This window comes from Cebus imitator, unplaced genomic scaffold, assembly GCF_001604975.1.
Source record: "Cebus imitator isolate Cc_AM_T3 unplaced genomic scaffold, Cebus_imitator-1.0 Scaffold72, whole genome shotgun sequence".
Classification (NCBI taxonomy): Eukaryota; Metazoa; Chordata; class Mammalia; order Primates; family Cebidae; genus Cebus; species Cebus imitator.
This window is the reverse complement of record NW_016107387.1, coordinates 2636126-2655495: the sequence shown is the minus strand read 5'-3', so window position 1 is coordinate 2655495 and position 19370 is coordinate 2636126. Positions and strand designations below refer to the sequence as shown.

Below are 19370 nucleotides of genomic sequence, written 5' to 3'. Positions count from 1 at the left end.
GCCAAGCTAATTTTTGTATTTTAGTAGAGATGGGGTTTCACCATGTTGGCAAGGCTGGTCTCTATCTCCTGTCCTCGTGATCTGCCCACCTTAGACTTCCAAAGTGCTTGGATTACAGGTGTGAGTCACCATGCCTGGTCAGCATTCCGCTTTTAACGGCTCACCTGCTTAGGTCAGGCCCACCCAGGGTCCTCCTTCTCCTCCTGCTGTATAACATAACATGACCACAAGAGTGAGCTCACATAATAGCCACAGTTTGTACCCACGTTTAAAGGGGAGAGGATTATTTGAGGGTGAGAGTAATTGGGGGTCATCTTAGAATTTTGCCTATCAAGGAGCACAAATGGGAAATGACAGTCATGGATCTGGACTGACTATGGTGACGCCAGGGAAGGGTGGCATCTGTGGTGAAATAAAGGAAGTGACTACTTCTCTAGTTGCTGGTTAGAAATGCCAGCTGATTCTTGCTAATCTTCTCATTTTACCAGAGAAGCTGGAAAGTGAGGTTCTTTAAAAAGTGAAATCTCACATTCGTTAAATCCTGACTACTAAATATAAGCAAACACACCCAATGCCTGGGCCAACATAAGCATATCTAGTCTGTGCTAACTCGAGTCCAGGGCTCCATAATCCACATGGCCTACCTCATTCATCATCATACTAAATTCTCACAGGAACCCTGGAAGTTAATTAAGCAAGGAAGATATTCCCATTTTATAGAAGAGAAAATTGAGACCCAGAGTGATTGAGTTGTCTGTTTAAGGGAGTGTTTCACCCGTGACTGTTCAATTAGAGTCATCTTGAGAGCTTTTAAAAAACACTCAATGGTGGCTTAGTGCAGTGGCTCACACCTGTAATCCCAGCACTTTGGGAGGTTGAGGTGAGTGGATCACCCGAGATCAGGAGTTCAAGACCAGCCTGACCAATATGGTAAAACCTCATCTCTACTAAGAATACAAAAATTAGCCAGGCGTGGTAGTGGACACCTGTAATCCCAGCTACTCGGGAGGCTGAGACAGGAGAATCACCTGAACCTGGGAGGCAGAGGTTGCAGTGAGCTGAGATTCCGCCACTGCACTCCAGCCTGGGCAACGGAGTGAGACTCCTTAAAACACTCATGGCTGGGCCCATCCCGAGAGCAATCAGAATAGCTTGGGCTGGGGACCCAAGTCCCTTGAGGCTGTGAGTATTGTCTCAGTCAGGCTTTCTTCCTCTTTAACAGAACCTCCCCCCCACCCCCCCGCAGGAACTCCATTGTGCTCTCAGGTGACTTTAGTCTGGAGGTAGATTAGGTAAAAGAGGAGTATCTGGCGGGAGGCGTTTGCAGGGTGGAGAGGGCTGCAGTGCTCTAGACTCATTTCGGTCTGTCTGTGCCGTGTCCCCAGGGTTCTCCCCCGTGCACAAGAACATGCCCGCCGTGGCTGGGGGCCTCCGCTGGGCACAGGAGCTGAGGCAGCGCATCCAGGGTCCTTTCAGAAACTTTGGACGCATCACACACTCGTGAGTATTGTGTTCCTGAAAGCTGGTTTTGTCCTGGGCTGCTCTTCCTGCCTTGGAATCCGAGTGTTGTAGAAACGCAACCCCCTTCACAAAGACTGGAAAGTCATCTTCCTTTCTTTCCATTTCCAGCAAGGGATTAGATACCTATTGGCCAAGCAGTCATGATATTGACGCATTTGGACTGACAAGCAGGTCCCTTAGTGTTAAGTGAGGTGTAACTGGCTGACTCCTTTTGCTCCGTGGGATTCATTTCTAGAGGACAATGAGCCAGGGATTTCAAGGTCTGGGGAGCTCTTCCACATGTCTCCTTGCTGCTGAGGCCACTGGAAAATAATGAAGCCCAGTGTTTCCTCAGGTGCAGTATGAGGTCCTTGTAAATCAGAACAACCCTAAGAAACCTGTTAAAGATGTGGGTTCCAGGGCCTCACCTGTCACTGGCTGAATCTGAATCAGCTGTGGGCTGTGAATCTGCCCCTTCAGCAAGCTGCTCCTCTGATTCTGATGGTGACCAAGTTTGGAAACCATCAGCTTGCTTCACAGCTAAGGTTAGAAGCTGAGCTAGAAGCATCTCAGCTGCTAATTGTGCTGTTGTGTTTAAGATGCTGCCTGAGGAAGGGCAGTCTTTCTTGGATCCCTCTTTCTAAAAGACTGAATCTTGCCGAGAGCACACAGGTTTTAGAAAACAACAGAAGGAAAGGAATCAAAGTCTGGCCTTTGGACTCACAGGCTTTTTGGAGTTAGGGAAGGTCTTAGAGACCCTCTGGCCTGGCCCAAGTAGGAAGACTCAACACCATCAGAGGCCAGACAAATGCAAATGAGTGAGTGAGGCAGGTGCTATAGGACGGCCAGGATGGGGTCTGCAGGGAGCCACCAACACCCCACTCCAGCGTTGCCAAGCCGAAAAGCAGACCCAATGTGAGCAATGTCCTGACTGTTGGAGGTAAGCTGGAAACTGGATTTTGAAGGTGAACATCCAACTTTCCAATGATCAAGGATTCAATTTTTTCTCAGACGGCGCAGACCTAACAAAGCATGCCTGTGAGGCAGGTCTGCCCTGTGGGTAATCCATTTGCAGCATCTGCTTGAGTCTGGGCAGGCTCTTTATTTTCGGATGAAGAAATGGAAGAATTGAAGAGAGATGACTTGTCCAAGATCCTAGAGACAGGCAAAGAAGGAACTGGAGAAAAAATGCCTGGTTCTCCAGGCTCCTAATCCAGAACAGTTCCCAGGGACCACCAACCCTGGGAAGTTTGGCGGGGAGTGGGACTGAGCCCTCATGCATGTCAGTTATGCAGCAGAAGGGTGAAGATATGTGAATGTGGTGGGGGGGGAAGGGGGATGCCAGGGCTGCCTCTAAAATGTGGACTGCAGTAGCTGTCACAGGCCTGGTTCCCAGGGAGCAGATCTATGATGTGTGTGCAGGAATTTATAGAGATCCTTTCAGGAGCAGCACCCATGAGGGAGGGGCAATGGATTGGGCAGAGAAAGAAGCTGAGCTGCTGAGCTGCAAGAAAGTTGCAATGGAGGCCTCAGCCAGTGCTCCAGGGAGCTTGGGCCCGTCAGAGCTGCACTGCCTCTGTACCCCAACATCAGCTGGTTGGATGTGGGCTTTCCTGGGGAGGGGCATGATCTTTGGGCCAGGCAGCTCGCTTTGGCCAAGGCTGTTCCCAAAGAGGGAGGCAGCATTGCTTCTGCAGCAGCCAACACTCCTGGCTGGAGGGGACAGGGTGAGGCAGGGGTGGAAGTGGGGAGGTTTGAAGGCATACCAGAGCCTGGTCCCACAAGGGGATCTTGAAGGCACACAACAGAGACCTCTGTAATTCCTGTGAAAACTCCCCCTTGTTGTTGTTTTTTTTTTTTTTTTTTTTTTTTGAGATGGAGCCTTGTCCTGTCGCTCAGGCTGGAGTGCAGTGGCGTGATCTCGGCTCAGTGCAACCTCCACCTCCCACCTCCCCAGTTTAAGCGATTTTCCTGCCTCAGTCTCCTGAGTAGCTGGGACCACAGGCACGCTACCACACCCATCTAATTTTTGTATTTTTGGTAGAGATGGGGTTTCACTATGTTGGCCAGGATGATCTCGATCTCAACCTCATGATCCGCCTGCCTCAGCCTCCCAAAGTGTTGGGATTACAGGTGTGACCCCTTGTTTTAAAAATGAATTCAAATGTATATTATGCTCTATAATAGGAAGTGACTGGTTATTAAAAATGTTTTAGATTTCTCACCATGAGGTGACATGGAGGCTGCAGGGAATTTCACTGTGCTTATTCCTGTGACTCCCCAGACCCACTCGGCAACATGCCTATGGAAGAAGCCTCACTCTGCCCTGGCCTCATTTATTTCTAGATACAAAACTGAGACCTGGGGTTGGGGCCTGTGGGGCTGGTGGAAATCACACAGACTGGGAGGGGAGACCGCCCATTCGGGCTGGAGCACGTTCCACCTCTCCTTGCTGTCTGGCAGATGCATCTGCTCATTCACCACGAAAGTGAAATGAATAACTGGGGGAAAAAAATGCCAGCAAATTCAGTGCTTTCTCTGCAGGCACAAGGACTTCTGTGGAAAGCTCGAGGGATCTGGTGAAGAAATCCTATGTTAGTTTAAAGAGCAAGTGGATTTTAAGGAATCTCTGCAGTAAGCTGCCTCATTTTGCCACCAAGACAAACAGAAACAATCCTCCACATAGTTTGATGGTTTTGAAGAATTAAAGAGACTTCACTAATTTTTTGCCAGGAGATGACTTTCATTAGTGTTGCAGCAAGCACCAAAACCAGTTGTGAGTAACAGTGCCTTTAGCCACATGCTCCTCTGTGGTCTTTAACATTTCTGCAGAAGCCTCCATGTGTCTGTGTGTGTGTGTGTGTACGCATGCACACAGGCACTTGTGTTTATGCATGTTATATGTACATATGTGCACACTTACATGTATGTGCATTACGTGTGCACATGTTTCAGGAGTAAAAGCTGGGAGGGACCCTCATGTAAAAACATGAAGAAGTGGTAGTGTTTCTGATCACATCTTCTAGATGGATTTCAGAAAAGGGGAAACATACATATTTAAATATATATAAAAGGCCAGGTGCGGTGGCTCACACCTGTAATCCCAGCACTTTGGGAGGACAAGGCAGTCAGATCACAAGGTCAGGAGTTAGAGACCAGCCTGGCCAACGTGGAGAAACTCCATCTCTACTAAAAATACAAAAATTAGCTGGGCATGGTGGCACACATCTGTAATCCCAGCTATTCAGGAGGCTGAGGCAAGAGAATCGCTTGAACCTCAGGAGGTGGAGGTTGCAGTGAACCAAGATCATGCTACTGTACTGTAGCCTGAGTGACAGAGCAAGACTCTGTCTCAAAATATATATATATATATGTATTTTGAGATATTTAAATATCTAGGTAGATATCTAGGTAAATATCTACCTAGATATTTACCTGGCATATAGTGTTATAAACAATCATGTATCACTTACCAATGGGGTTATGTTCTGAGAAGTATATTCGTAGGCAATTTCGCCATGATGTGAACGTCATAGAGTGTATTTACACTAACATACGTCTGTGGTCTAGCGTATTGCTCCTAGGCTACAAATGTGCTATGGTCTAGTGTAGCCTAGGAGCAATACGCCGTATGATCAATATGCTCTATAGTCTAGTGCATTGCTCCTAGGCTACAATTCTGTGCGGTGTGTGACTGTCCTGAGTATTGCAGGCAATTGTAGCACTGTGATAAGTGTTTGTGTGTCTAAACATAGCTGAACATAGAAAAAGTACAGCAGGCTGGACACAGTGGCTCATGCCTATAATCCCAGCACTTTGGGAGGCCAAGACAGGCGGATCATGAGGTCAGGAGTTTGAGACCAGCCTGGCCAACATGGCGAAACCCCACCTCTACTAAAAAATACAAAAATTAGCTGGGTGTGGTGGCGCATACCTGTAATCCCAACTACTCAGGAGGCTGAGGCATGAGAATCACTTGAACCTGGGAGTCAGTGGTTGCAGTGAGCTGAGATCATGCCATTGCACTCCAGCCTGATGACAGAATGAGACTCCATCTCAAAAAATAAATAAAAAAAATAAAAAGTACAGCAAAAAATATGGCATACAAAATAAAAAATGGTACACTTGTGTAGGACACTTACCATGAATGGAGCTTGCAGGATGGGAGGTTGCTGTAAGTGAGTCCATGAGTGGGTGGTGAGTGAATGCGAAGGCCCAGGGCGTTACTCTACACTTTTATACGATTGGATTGGCAGCACAGTAGGTTTGTTGACACCAGCATTACCACAAGCATGTGAGTAATGCCTTGTACTGTGTCACTAGGCAATAGGAATTTTTCAGCTTCATTAAAGTCTTATGGGACTGCTGTTGTGTAATGCGCATATATGTTGACCAAAATGCCATGTGGTGCATGATTGTATATAACAATTGATGGTCTTAAATACAGAGAACTATAGCACCTATAATTTTTTTCATATTTCATTTTCCCTTTTATTGAAATTTTTGAAGGACCTCATTTACCTTGTGCGTGACTGACTCAGCTAGGTGAGGGTGTTGGAGCTCCAGGCCCAAAAGGTTATGATAACTCTGTCACTTGCAGAGCTGTTTGCATTTCAGGAAGTGCAGATGCCCTCTAGTGGCCAGAGTAGGATGTTCAGGAAGAAGAAGGGCTCTGTTAGGGCTATTTGGAAACCAGCCAAGGAGCTATTCACGCTCTTTTAAAGACTGCATTGCACTCCAGCCTGGGCAACAAGAGCAAAAACCTATCTCAAAAAAAAAAAAAAAAAAAAAAAAAAAAAAAAAAAAAAAAAAAAAAAAAAAAAAAAAAAAAGACTACAGTTTGTTCCTGGGATTATTATTATGACTTCTAATTCTGTGTCACTTTTTCTTTTTGGTACAAGTAGTTGCATGGAATCTGCAGAAGGAAAGCGAATGAAACAAAAATATGAAGATATGCTCTCCTTGCTAGAAAAGTAAGCAACTTCTGGGATTGCGTTGGTCTGCAAATCGCACAGCCTCCACGATGCCTTTTGCAGCTCCTAGTTTGTGCAGATTCCTCAGTGGCTCTGAAGTATCACTGTGTGTTTTATGTTATAACCACAATATTTGTGAGTACGGTATTTCCGGGTTGCAGACACAGGGTCTCCGGTGGAATTCAGCTCTATTCTGGAAACAAATACTTTTCCAGTGTAGTTTTGCTGGGAGTGTGAACTAGCTCTAGGATTGGGGCGCTACTTGTGGTACTCCAAGATTGGAGTCATGGAACGTTGCAACAGCTGCTTACTAAGCAGAAAGCAACGGTGCATGCTGCACAAAGAGGAAATAAGTTAAAAAATACTTCCTGCATCATTTTATGGAGAAAGCATAAGAGTGAAAATTTTATATGACTTCAGAGTTGTTCCTGCCTTAAAGCTGAATGAGTCTTTCGTGGGCTCGGGGTCTGGAAACAGCCATTTCTTCTCCTGCCATTTGCTCTTTCTCCTAATTCAGGAGGCAGAACCAATTGTAGCAGTTCCGATTATGACTGTGATTATGCTTAGCATTGTTTCAGACAAATTAACTCATAGCACCTCTACTTGCCAAGTAACACACATTCCACCCCTTTTACCTCCAGAATAACTTCAAGTCCATCCACTCCTCTTTGTCTCCACCACCAGCATCTTCACAAGAGACTGGAACTTCTCCAGGCTGAACTGCTGCAGCGGCTTCCTAACAGTCCTTACTGCCTTCAGATCTGTTCCCCTCAGTACCCACATTGTTACCAAATCCAATAATGTCACCACAGCCACCACCAGCTGGGAGGCCTTGCAGTGGTTCTCCTAGCCTCCTTAACATGACATGAAAAGTCTTCCTTGAGGTGGTCCATGCCCCCCGCTCCCCGCCCCGCCGCACCATCACCTCCAGCCTCTGCCATGCTCTGTAGTTCTTGTTTCAAGTACTCAGCCATGCTGCTTCTCACCTCTACCCATTGGCCATGCCAGTAATGCTCACTCTCCCTTCGCCACCCAATCTCTGCCCATCCTCTGAGACTCAGGCAAGCATCCCTTCATCACCTCTCCTATGAAACCTTCCCTGACATTTTTCTTATTATCCCCAACCCTCCATCTCTGCCATTAGGTGCCTGATGCCCTGTACATTTCTTTAGCATTGCACCTGCTGCACTGTGTCAGGGTGATCTGTTTACCTGTGATCCTCACCATTAACTGCCTTTACTGTTAGGTACTTATCCATCATTTTTATCCCCCAATCCTAGCACATAGTAGGTACTCAGTCAGGGTGTAATGACTGAATGATGAACGTCCATAAGCTACATAAAGATTAATGTGAGATGGCTCATGCCTGTAATCCTAACACTTTGGGCAGCCAAGGTGGGCAGATCACAAGGTCAAGAGATCGAGACCATCCTGGTTAACACGGTGAAACCCCATCTCTACTAAAAATACAAAAAATTACCTGGCCGTGGTGGCATGTGCCTGTAATCCCAGCTACTCAGGAGGCTGAGGCAGGAGAATCACTTGAACCCAACAGGCGGAGGTTGCAGTAAGCCAGGATTGCACCACTGCACTCCAGCCTGGGTGACAGAGTGAGACTCCATCTCAAAAAAGAAAAAGATTAGTGTGAGAACAATTCTTCCCCTGTAATTTCTTCCAACATTTACTAAGACTAATCACAACTTCCTTATCCTCCTGAAAGGTGTTCTTATGGAGTCTTTCTCTTCTCTAGTTGAAGCAATGCTCCATTTAGAAATTTGTGGTTACCCACAGAAGCTGATCCAGCCTGACTGGGTCACTGACTAGCAGCATCTTCAGTTCATGTTGCAGATAATGACCAGGCACTGGGGAGCGGGGAGGGGGCTTATGAGGTGGCTGTTGTCTCTGACCCTTGCAGGTATGAGACAAGACTTTATGAGGACTGGTGTCGGACGGTGTCAGAGAAGTCACAGTACAATCTTTCCCAACCACTTGTGAAACGTGACCCAGAGACGAGGGAGATCACTGTCAACTTTAACCCACAGGTCAGTCGGCTAATAGTAGCTCTCTTTTGGGTGCCTGAAGAACTTCTTTGGACTCGGTTGATTTCAAAGGCATAAAGATTTGTGGGTTTTTTTGACACAGAGTTTCACTCTTGTCACCCAGGCTGGAGTGTGGTAGTGTGATCTCAGCTCACTGCAACCTCCGCCTACTGGGTTCAAGCTATTCTCCTGCCTCAGTCTCCCACCGTAAAGACTTTTTATAAGAACATGCAAAAGGCTGCTCAAAATAATTTGTACCCTGGATTTCTTTTGTGGGGTGAATCCTGGGGTATAATGTTTTATTAAGTTGTTCATGTTCACATTTTTCACTGGGGTTGCTCAATATTTTGCTTTGATTTTGCACAACAGGAAATATTGCAAAAGGTCACCACTCGTTTAGTAACGAACATAGCCCACTGAGCCTACCTTGAATACTTAACATGTCTGAAGGCCATTGGCTACATGCTGGAGGGCCAACCAAATGCATGTAAGACTTGGCTTCTGCCTTCAAGGAATGCATGGTCTAGTTGGGGGTCAGAACCTTTAACATGCAAAATTTTATCTTCTCTAGATGGCATGTGGTAAATCCCAGCAGTGGCTTTGGAAATAAGACTCTAGATTAGCGGTTCTCAACTGGTGGTGATTTTGTCCTCCTGGAAACAGTTTTGTTTTGTCAAACGAGGCAGGAGTGCCAATGTCATTTAGTGGATAGATACCAGGGATTCTGCTAAACTTTCTACAATGCACAGGACAGTGTACCAGAACAGTGTTACTTGTCCAAAAATGTCAAAGTGCTGGGGTTGAGAAAGTATTTTAGATGATCAGAAGGGTGGAAGACCAGTGGGGACTATAGCAGCCACAGAAATTTTAATGCTGGAGAAAAATGATAACTACAGGTTAGTTTGTATCAAAAATAACATTACTCAGGTCGAAAAAACTGTATTGGCCACACTGAGCTAAAAGCAGTCACCTACATCTCCCCTGATGGTCTATGCTACAGGAATGCACTATAGATTGAGCTGAAAACCGACCTGATGGCATGCTGGTGTCTTTCAAGAAAATTGCAAACATCACTTCCTCCTCTGCCATCAAAGTCAACAAGGAATATGGAGAATTAATTTCTTCACTTTGGCAAGACATGAGTCTGTTTAACTTGCTGAACTCCTTGGATCAATTTTATTGGCATTCACTGTGAGCAATATTGAGTAATAAATGCCTAGACAGATGAATATCTGGATTACCAAGCAGGCCACAGTCTCCATGTTGAAATATAGTAATTAAGTCCTTGATATAAGTCCTTGGTATAAGGTATATTACTATATAGTAATTAAGTCCTTGGTATATGACCATACTTGGTCCTGTATTGAAGATGGACCAGCCCGTATGTACTCCAAGGGAAAGGACCTTATCTGTCTTAATGTGTAGCACATAGGGCGTACTTTATAGATGTTGGCAGGTGATGGAAAAGAGGGAGAAAAGAAGAAAAAGGTGGGGGAGGGGTAAATAGTAATACCTAAACTATAATGTGAGTTGATGGGAGACAACTACAAGCTTAAGACGTCCAAGAAGAGCACAAACAGACCTCGACACACAGCTTCAAGCAGTGTGGCCATAGCTGGGGCTGTTAAGAATGAACAGTAACACACTTATCAGTAGAGAGGGACATGGTCAGAAATTTGCCCGTTTCGGGACAGGGTAAGAATTGTATAGGTTAATTTTTTCAAATTTATGTAAATCACTTAAATGATTTTAAATATCTTATTGTTGGGCATTTACATTATTTTACAGTTTCACCAGTCTGCATTTCATTGATTCTAGGAGACATCTTTTTACATATTTATATCTCTGAAACGGGAATGTTTAATAGAATGCATTTTTTCCTTTTTTCTTTTGTTGCACATAACAGTGAATCTTACAATTGATTACATCTTAAATTGGATAAAACATGGTATAAATAATGCTACAACAAACATCCCTAGTTTTTATTGTATGCGTTCTTGATTATTTCTATAGGATAAAAGCCCAGAAGTGGCATTTCTGGGCACAAGGGTATTCACATTTTGAGACTTTTCATGAATATTATCAACTTGTTCTTTAGAAAGATGAAACTCAGTCATTTTCCTGCCAAGAAGATACTGTTCATTTCTTCAAATAGTTTCTAGACCATTGAACTAAAAAAAAAGAAACCTCAATGTAGTTCAATTTGCATTTATTTGATTACTGGTAAATTTGACTTTTTATCGTGTTCATTACTCATGTATATTGATTGTTCTATGAACTGCTTGTTCATGTTCTTTGCCCATTTACTAGTGGAAGTACCCTCTCTTCCTGTGAATTTGCTAGGATATTTAAGAAATATGTGACAGAAACTAAGAAATCTTTTCCAAATATTTTTGCCAGTTTAAATGGCCAAATATGTTGGCCATTTTATGTTGATATTTTATGCACAAAAGAATTTATGTTTTATTTTGCGGTTTTATGTTTGGCATGACTTTTCTCTTCCCTATTATGTCAATAGCCACACATCTTTTTTTCATAATTTTCTTTTCACTTTATACAGTTAAATTTTTAATACCTATCTTGAGCTTACTTCCAAGAAAACTAGAGACTGAGTCCATTTCCCCACAAAATGGTTACCATTTCTCTGCATGCTAAGTAGGGTTTGCCCACTGGCGATGAAGAATTGGCCCAGAGCACTGGAAGGACAGCTAGGAGCCAAGTGTCTTTATATGAGGGGGAGACAGAACCTGGGGCCATCTGTTTCATCACCTGTACCTATGCCCGTCAGTCCTCATGGGTCCAGGTAGAAACATCAATAAATAAGGAAGGATGAAGAAGAGGGTGCCTGGAAACCCCTGTTGTCTTACTGGACCTTGTTATTTCACTAGACTCTTTCTGCTTGGCTTCTTATTTCTTCAGTTGCTGCTAAATTTGGGACTCCACAGAAGTTCAAAGCTGCCTGGATGAGCTCCATTTCCTGACCTCCTAGCATGTTATGACAAGGGAATGCCAGCAGAGGGTTACAGAAGTTGTGGGATATTCCAAATGAATACACTGAATAATTAAAGTTTTATTATGGGCACCTTCTCTCAATCCTGTCAGTGACTCGCTATGACTGTTTCATTTGGAAAGAATGCCAGAGGTCTGAATTTGAGGCTTCTCACGAATGTCAGTAGCCCAGGCCAGACAATTCTCCCTTGGATGCATCCAAGGGTGATTGTCTAAAGGAGGAGACCACCCAGCGCAGCTGGCTGGGCCGGTATGAGCCTATCATTTCCACAGCCACATTGCCCAAAGCACAGAAGGCAGAGCCCTCCCCTGTCATCACTCTTGTCTCTGTTCTTAGTCTTTCCTCTTCCTTATCATTTACAGATTTAGGAAACCTTGCTGCTTCCTGAGACATCTTCCTTCTGCCTGATACTTGATTTTCCTTTTCTGAGACTAGATTTAAGAACCTGATAGGAGCAGAACTTAAGAAGAGACCCAGAAGATCTTTGGGCCTCCTGGGATTGTTCAGTCCTTGACCAGTGCTGCAGATTATTCTTTATCACTGAATGACAGGCAATTGTGTTGCTTCTTTTCTCCAGCTGATATCAGTGCTGAAAGAAATGAGCTATCTTGAACCCAGAGAGATGAAACACATCCCAGAGACAGCAGTGGCCATGTTCTCCTCCAGGGATTTCTACCAGCAGCTTGTGGCTAATTTGGAGTTGATGGCAAATTGGTACAACAAGGTTATGAAAACTCTGCTGGAGGTGGAATTTCCATTAGTGGAGGAAGAGCTGCAAAATATTGATCTCCGCCTCAGAGCAGCAGAGGAGACTTTCAACTGGAAAACAGAAGGTAACAGGGCACCGCCTGAAGTCTGACAAAAGCATGGACATTCAGGGATCTATTAAGTTCATAGAACCTCAGATTATTCCCTGGTAATTTCATTTGGGTTTGAAACAAAAGTCTGTCTTCTCCTTTGATACCTATCCAAGCAGAGAAGGCAAGAAGGGTTGGTATTCCTTTTCTTCCTTCTCGATGGATATAGCTGGTAAATTTAGAAAACCTTGCTGCCATGCACGTTGGAAGCTCAGAGGTTGCATAAGATCTCCTACAGTCTCCAGCATATATTGGGTGCTCCATGAGTGAGAGCTCTTACTATATTATCTTTGTTATTTAACTTCCTTAACTAGATTGTAAGCATCTTAAAGCAGCATACATTGACTTCTCTAGTATCCCTCAATTCAGTGAACATTCATTGGTTGATTAGCATGGGCAGGGTACTGTGTGACAAGCTAGAGAGATTATGAGGTGTATGGGACATGGTCTCTACCCTCAAAGAGCTCACATTTAGTGGGGACCACAGACAGATATACAACCTAAGTTATATGGAGCCATCATACAGTTAAAGTGTGATGAATCACAGGAGAAGGAGATTAATTCGAATTAGGGTCCTCAGAAGAGTTAAAGTTTGAAAAAAGAAAAGATCACAATTGGTTCATTAAAGTCTTAAAATGCAATATTAAACAAGTTAGAACTTTATTTCATATACAAGAGGAAAAGACATTTTCAAAATTTAACACAATGAAAGTGCTTAAAACATTAAAAGAATGATTAACCCAAATAAGGTCATCAAGTCTCACTGGTATTTGGATATAAAACTGTATTTCCTAGCAGATGTATCAGCTTTTGTGTGCTTGGTAAGTAAGTGTTACCTCTTTCTCTTCCCCCATAATCAGGATCATGGTAAGGGTTGGCTTTTTAATACAACTAGGAGGGAAAATATTGTGATGATAATGAAGTTACCTGCATAGAAAAGTCTTATAAAACTTGCAAGTATTAAATCCTTATCTTTCATAGCAACTAGCTTTAGCTATGCCACTGCAGCCTATTTCAATTAATTCTGTTTCTTTTGGGGAGCAGGCATTTGGGATTATGTCACTCAAATCACCAGTAGTATTCATGATCTTGAACAAAGAATTCAGAAAACTAAAGACAATGTGGAAGAGATTCAAAACATCATGAAAACTTGGGTGGCTCCAGTATTTAAGAGAAAAGATGGAAAAAGGGAATCCCTTCTTTCTCTGGATGATCAGCATGATCGAATGGAAAAATATTACAATCTCATCAAAGAATCTGGCCTTAAGATCCATGCCCTTGTTCAGGTAATAACCCAGCCACTCAGGCACACATACTATGATAGGGAAAGCATCAAAAAGTGTGTTTGAGCACAATAAGTGATTTGAAAATTAGGACAGTCAATAAATGTGGTGTCTTCTGGAGTCAAGGATAGAGGTTTAGGCTGATTGCAAAAGACTAAAGCTAATATATAGGGCAAATGAAAAGTTACATTTTGGTATCAATGTGTTGAAATTATTACTATCTTCATGGTGACAACACTTAATTGTCACATGACTTCAGTCTCATACCTACCCCCAAGGGAACAGAAGAAGATGACCAGGGCAGAATCCTAAATTATCCACGGCACTAACCACCTGCATCCCAACTTAACCACACAACCTAGTGTGGTTGTCCAGCATCATCCTTATAAGCCAGCTCCGTAGAGCGTAAAGAAATGAACGATTATCATGGTATCCCTAACTGTGTGTGATAAGAAAAAAATGCAGAGTACTGCACTTTATGCAGGAAAGCTCTGCCCTGCACTGTGGTCAGGGAAACTTTATGTCCCATCATCCAAGACTGAAGCTTCCTTGTGAACAATGGGAAAGGGTTATAAATGGCCACCAGCTCAAACCCTATGCAAGTAGCTGTAGGGCAGTGTCTGAAAAGCTGACTTCTGTGGGAAGCCACGAGTGAATCACAGTTGTTATCTGTGGATTATCTGTGGTTTGAAGCACAGTAAAAATGTTGAGCCTTAAGCTCTAGTGCTACTGGAATTAAAAGAAGATAATTACCCCAATTTTGTCTTTGAGAAATAGGGTCCCTCAATTTGATTTGATTTTTAACCCCTTCTGTCCCCATATCAGTAGCTGTTGTAGAACCCAGGCATCCACTTTTAATTCATCTTTCATCGAACCATTCATTTATCCACTCATTTACCCATCCATCCATCAGTTGTATTTCCATAGCTGTCCTGGGCACTATATTGAATATCAAGAAAATGTAAGATATAGTCCCTGCTTTGAAGAAGAAGAAAAACATCAGGCAAAAACAAGAAACTACTTAAGATTTTAAAAGTTTGAAATCTATCTATGATCTGTCTATCATCTGTGTATCTATCTATGTGATGACATATGCTCAAATCCCTGCTCTTGAAAGTCAGAATGAGAAAAAATTTAGACAACTAAATTGCCAAATCAGTGAAACACACACAGTGACCTAGAAAAAAGTACGTATTATAACATTTTAATTATCCAGGGGTCAACCAGAAAATAACCAAAAATGACCACAAGCCAAAATACTTACCACAAAAGTCTCTAAAAGTTCAGACACTTTAATAATATCTCTTATTACAACACAATAATAGTAGTTGATAGTTATCTAGTATCTACCATGTATTACATGCAGTGCCAAGCACTGTCCTAAGCACTGTCCATTTCATGTAATTCTCAATAAAATCAGATACTTCCATTATTATTTTATTGATGAGAAAACCAAGACACAGAGAGGTTAAATTGTCTATAGCTGCCCAGCTAATAGGAGGCAGAGCTGTCTAACTGTAGCTCTGCATTTATCTGGTATATTACACAACCTCCAGCATAGTCACAAAGGTCCCTTAGGTCAAATATAAAACTTAGTAATTAGGCCTTAAATAATATTTGCCTTTTGATAACTTAAATATTATTAAATAAAAATCACTGAACAGAAGCTCCACAAACAAAAGCAATTTTTCATATTTTTCTGCTAGTTGGTACATAGTTGGTGCTCAATAAAATGTGCTAAATGAAAAAAATATATATATTTTGAGACAGTATCTGGCTTTGTTGCACAGTCTGGCATGCAGTGGCATGATCTTGGCTCACTATACCCTGACCTGCTTAGCTCCAGGGATCAGGCAATCCTGAGTTCAAATCCCTGGTCTCAAGCAATCCTCCCACCTCAGCCACCTACACAGCTGGAACTGCAGGCATGTACCATGAACCCTAGATAATTTTTAAATTTTTTTGTAGCGATGGGGCTCTCACTATGTTGCACAGACTGGTCCTGAACTCCTGAGCTCAAGCAATTCTCCCACCTTGGCCTCCCAAAATGCTGGGATTACAAGCATGAGCCACTGCACATGGCCAAAAGAAATACATTTTTAAAAATCATATTCTATCTATACATTTTTAAAAATCATATTCTATCTTCATATATATAATTTTACAAAAATGTAATCATGCATTATAGTTCTGTCATGTGATTTTTAATTTCAATCAATTTTAGGGAACAGTTGGTTTTTGGTTACAGGAATAATTTCTTTATTGGTGATTTCTGAGATTTTGGTGCACCCATCACCCGAGCAATGTACACTGCACTCAATTTGTAGTCTTACCCTCACCCCCTCCCACCCTCTCCCCCAGTCCCCAAAGTCAATTGTAGCATTCTATGCCTTTGCCTCCTCAGAGCTCAGTTCCCACTTATGAGTGAGAGCATACAATATTTGGTTTTTCATGTCTTAGTTGCTTCACTTAGAATAATGGTCACCATTTCCATCCAGGTTGCTGCAAATGCCATTATTGCATTCCTTTTTATGGCTGAGTAGCATTCCATGGTATATGTATGCCACAATTTCTTTATTCACTCATTGACTGATGAGCATTTGGGCTGGTTTTGTAAATGTGCTGCTATAAACGTGCATGTGCAAGTATCTTTTTCATATAATGATTTCTTTTCCTCTGGGTAGATACCCAGTAGTGGGATTGCTGGATCAAATGGTAGTTCACTTTAGTTCTTTAATGAATCTCCACACTGTTTTTCCTAATAGTTGTGCTAGTTTACATTCCCATCCACAGTGTAAAAGTGTTCCCTTTTCACCACATCCACACCAACATCTAATATTTGTTTATTTGTTTGATTATGGCCATTCTTACAGGAGTAAAGTGATATTGTATTGTGGTTTTGACTTGCATTTCCCTGATCATTAGTGATGTTGAGGATTTTTTTATGTGTTTGTTGCCCATTTGTATATCTCCTTTTAAGAATTGTCTTTTCACATCTTTAGCCCACTTTTTGATGGGATTGTTTGTTTTTTTCTTGCTAATTTGCTATAACTTGATTTTTAAAACAGTGTACCCGATAACTGTCTAGGTCACTAATTATTTTTCTACAATATCATACATGATGTTTAATTGTATGGATGCACCATGATTTGACTAACTCATCCCACTGTTGGATATTTGGGTGCAGTTGGTTATTCATTTATTACAGTTGTAGTATAATATACATGCAGCACAATGTACAGACAAGTATACATAGAGTTCAGTGAGTTTTTTACAAATGTATACACTCAGCTGGCTATCACAATACAGAACATTTGTGATGACCCTAGAAAGTCTGCCTGTCCCTCTTTCCAACCAGTATATCCCCATTCTCCTACCAGCCTCAATCATTGATCAGCTTTTTGTCAATATAGAGTAGATTTGTCTTTTCCTATGAATGGAATGATATATCATGTTCTCTTTTGTGTCTGCCTTTTTAAAAACTTAGCCCAGTGTCACTAAGATTTATCCATATTTTTGCATTTATTATGAGTCTAATTCTTTGTTTTGCTGGAATTCCATTGTATGAATGTAACAGAATTTCTTCATCCAGTCCCCTAATTATGATCTTTGAGTTATTTCTAGTTTCTAGTATAAATAAAGCTCCTATGTACAGTTTGATATAAGTTATTTCATGGACATATGTTTTCACTTCTCTTGAGAATTGCCAGGTCATCAGTAGGCATATGTTTAGTGTTTGTAAGTAATAGCCCAGCAGTTTTCAAAAGTGATTGTGTAATTTATACTCCCAGTGGCAGTGTAATAAAGTTCAGTTGCTCTACCTCTTCACCAAATTGTGGGTTTGTGTTGTGGGTCTTTAAATTTTTAATATTTTAGTCAGTGTATGCTGGTATCTCACTGAAATTTTAATTTGTCTTTCTCTGAAGATTTATACTTTTGAATATTTTTTCATATGCTGATTAGCCAATTATATGAATTCTTCCTTGAAGTGTCTAAGTCTTTTTCTAATTTTAAATTGGATTGTTTGTAGTTTTAGGAATCCTTTATAGCTTCTGGATACACATCTTTTGACAGATGTGTATTGTGAATATCTTCTCCAAATTGGTGGTTTACCTATTTCCTTATTGATATATTTTGGTGAGAAAGAGTTTTAAATTTTCATGTAGTGTGATTTCCCTTTTCTCCTCTGTAGTTAGTACTTCTGAGTCCTAAGGAAACTACCCCAAACATTGCAAAGAGTTTTTTTATTTTTTCTGTTTTAACTTTTTTATTCAGGAGTATCATCTGTCTTGAATCTTTTTTGTTTTTTTTTTTTTTTTAGAGACAGACTCTTGCTCTGTCACCCTAGCTGGAGTGCAGTGGCGTGATCTCGGCTCACTGCAACCTCTGTCTCCCAGGCTCAAGCGATTAACCTACCTCAGCCTCTTGAGTAGCTAGGATTACAGGTGTGCACCACTGTGCCAGCTAATTTTTGTATTTTTAGTAGAGACTGGGTTTCACCATGTTGGCTAAAAGAATTTCATTATGATTAACATTGAATTTTATTACATGATTTCTCTGTATATTCTGAGGTCGTTATATAAGTTTACCCCTTTATTTTGTTAATGAGTGCATTGTTTCTTTTTTGTTTAATGTTAAGCCAATTTTGCATTTCTGAAGTAAACACTCGGTCATGTCATATTAATCTTTAATGTATTATAGAGTTTGATTTGATAATTTTAAAATATTTTTGTGCATGTGTTTATGAATGACAGTTATCTTCTATTTTTCTTTTGTTGTTCTTGTTTTGGTGTTAAGATTATGCTAGTCTTATCAATTGAGTTGGGAAATATTTTCTCTCTTATTTTCCGAAAAAGTTTGTGGAAGGTTGGTCTCACCTCAACCTTAAATGTGTGACAGAATTCACCAAGGAATACTTCTGGACATGGAGGTTTCTTTTGGGGAAAGTATTTAATAATGATTTCTTTGGTAGGTGAAAGATTATTTAGAGTTTTGTAAAACGCCTTTATTAGTTTTTGCAAGTTATTTTTCTCAACAAGCATTTTCATTTTATCTATGTTATAAAACTTAATGGCAAAAATTGTTCATAATTATGTCTTCTTATCATTATGTGTTTATGGGATCTGTAGTGCTGCATCCTTTTTCATTCCTAATATTGGCAATTTAGGAATTGCTTATCTGTTTTTGGACTCTTCTCTATATGTAATGTATTATTTATCTCAGGCTGGTTTTAATAGATTCTTTTTTCATCTTTGATATTTTTCATCATGGCAATAATATTCCTAAGTTGGTTTTCATTGTGTTCTTCATCCTTGGAGTTTGTAAGGTTCTTGCAACTCTTTTCACTAAATTTTGTGAAATTATGACTTGTTTTTGTTGGCCAGTTCTGCTAGAATTTTTTCTTTTTCTTAATTTTATAAATCTTTTCAAAGAACCAAATTTTGACGTTGCTAATTTTCTCCATTCACGTTTTTTTCTAGTTTGTTAGTTTCTGTTTTCTATTATTTCATTCAAGTTATTTTCGAGTTAGTTGCTTATGTTTTTAGCATCAGGATATAAACTTAGGGTCTTGATTTTAAGCCTTTCTTTTAAATACAGGCATCTGTTGATACTAGTTACCCTTTTAGTAGTGCTTTAAAATCATTCCACAAATTTGATCTAACTCATTTGTATATTATTCAGTTTTAAATGTTTCTTTCTTTCTTTTT

General features: G+C 41.2%; 1 protein-coding gene across 6 annotated transcripts in view; it reads left to right on the top strand.

The window, feature by feature from the left end:
• DNAH9 (dynein axonemal heavy chain 9) overlaps positions 1–19370 on the top strand; it is a 367598-nt gene that overhangs the window by 34269 nt on the left and 313959 nt on the right. For 5 of the 6 annotated variants that reach the window (XM_017531396.2, XM_037739576.1, XM_017531397.2 and 2 more), the window contains exons 10-14: positions 1386–1500; positions 6405–6473; positions 8389–8515; positions 12100–12355; positions 13424–13665. In XM_017531396.2, the coding sequence (XP_017386885.1) occupies positions 1386–1500; positions 6405–6473; positions 8389–8515; positions 12100–12355; positions 13424–13665 (809 nt within the window). The remainder of the gene's footprint in view (positions 1–1385; positions 1501–6404; positions 6474–8388; positions 8516–12099; positions 12356–13423; positions 13666–19370) is intronic. The other variant, XM_017531398.2, reaches the window with a different exon arrangement.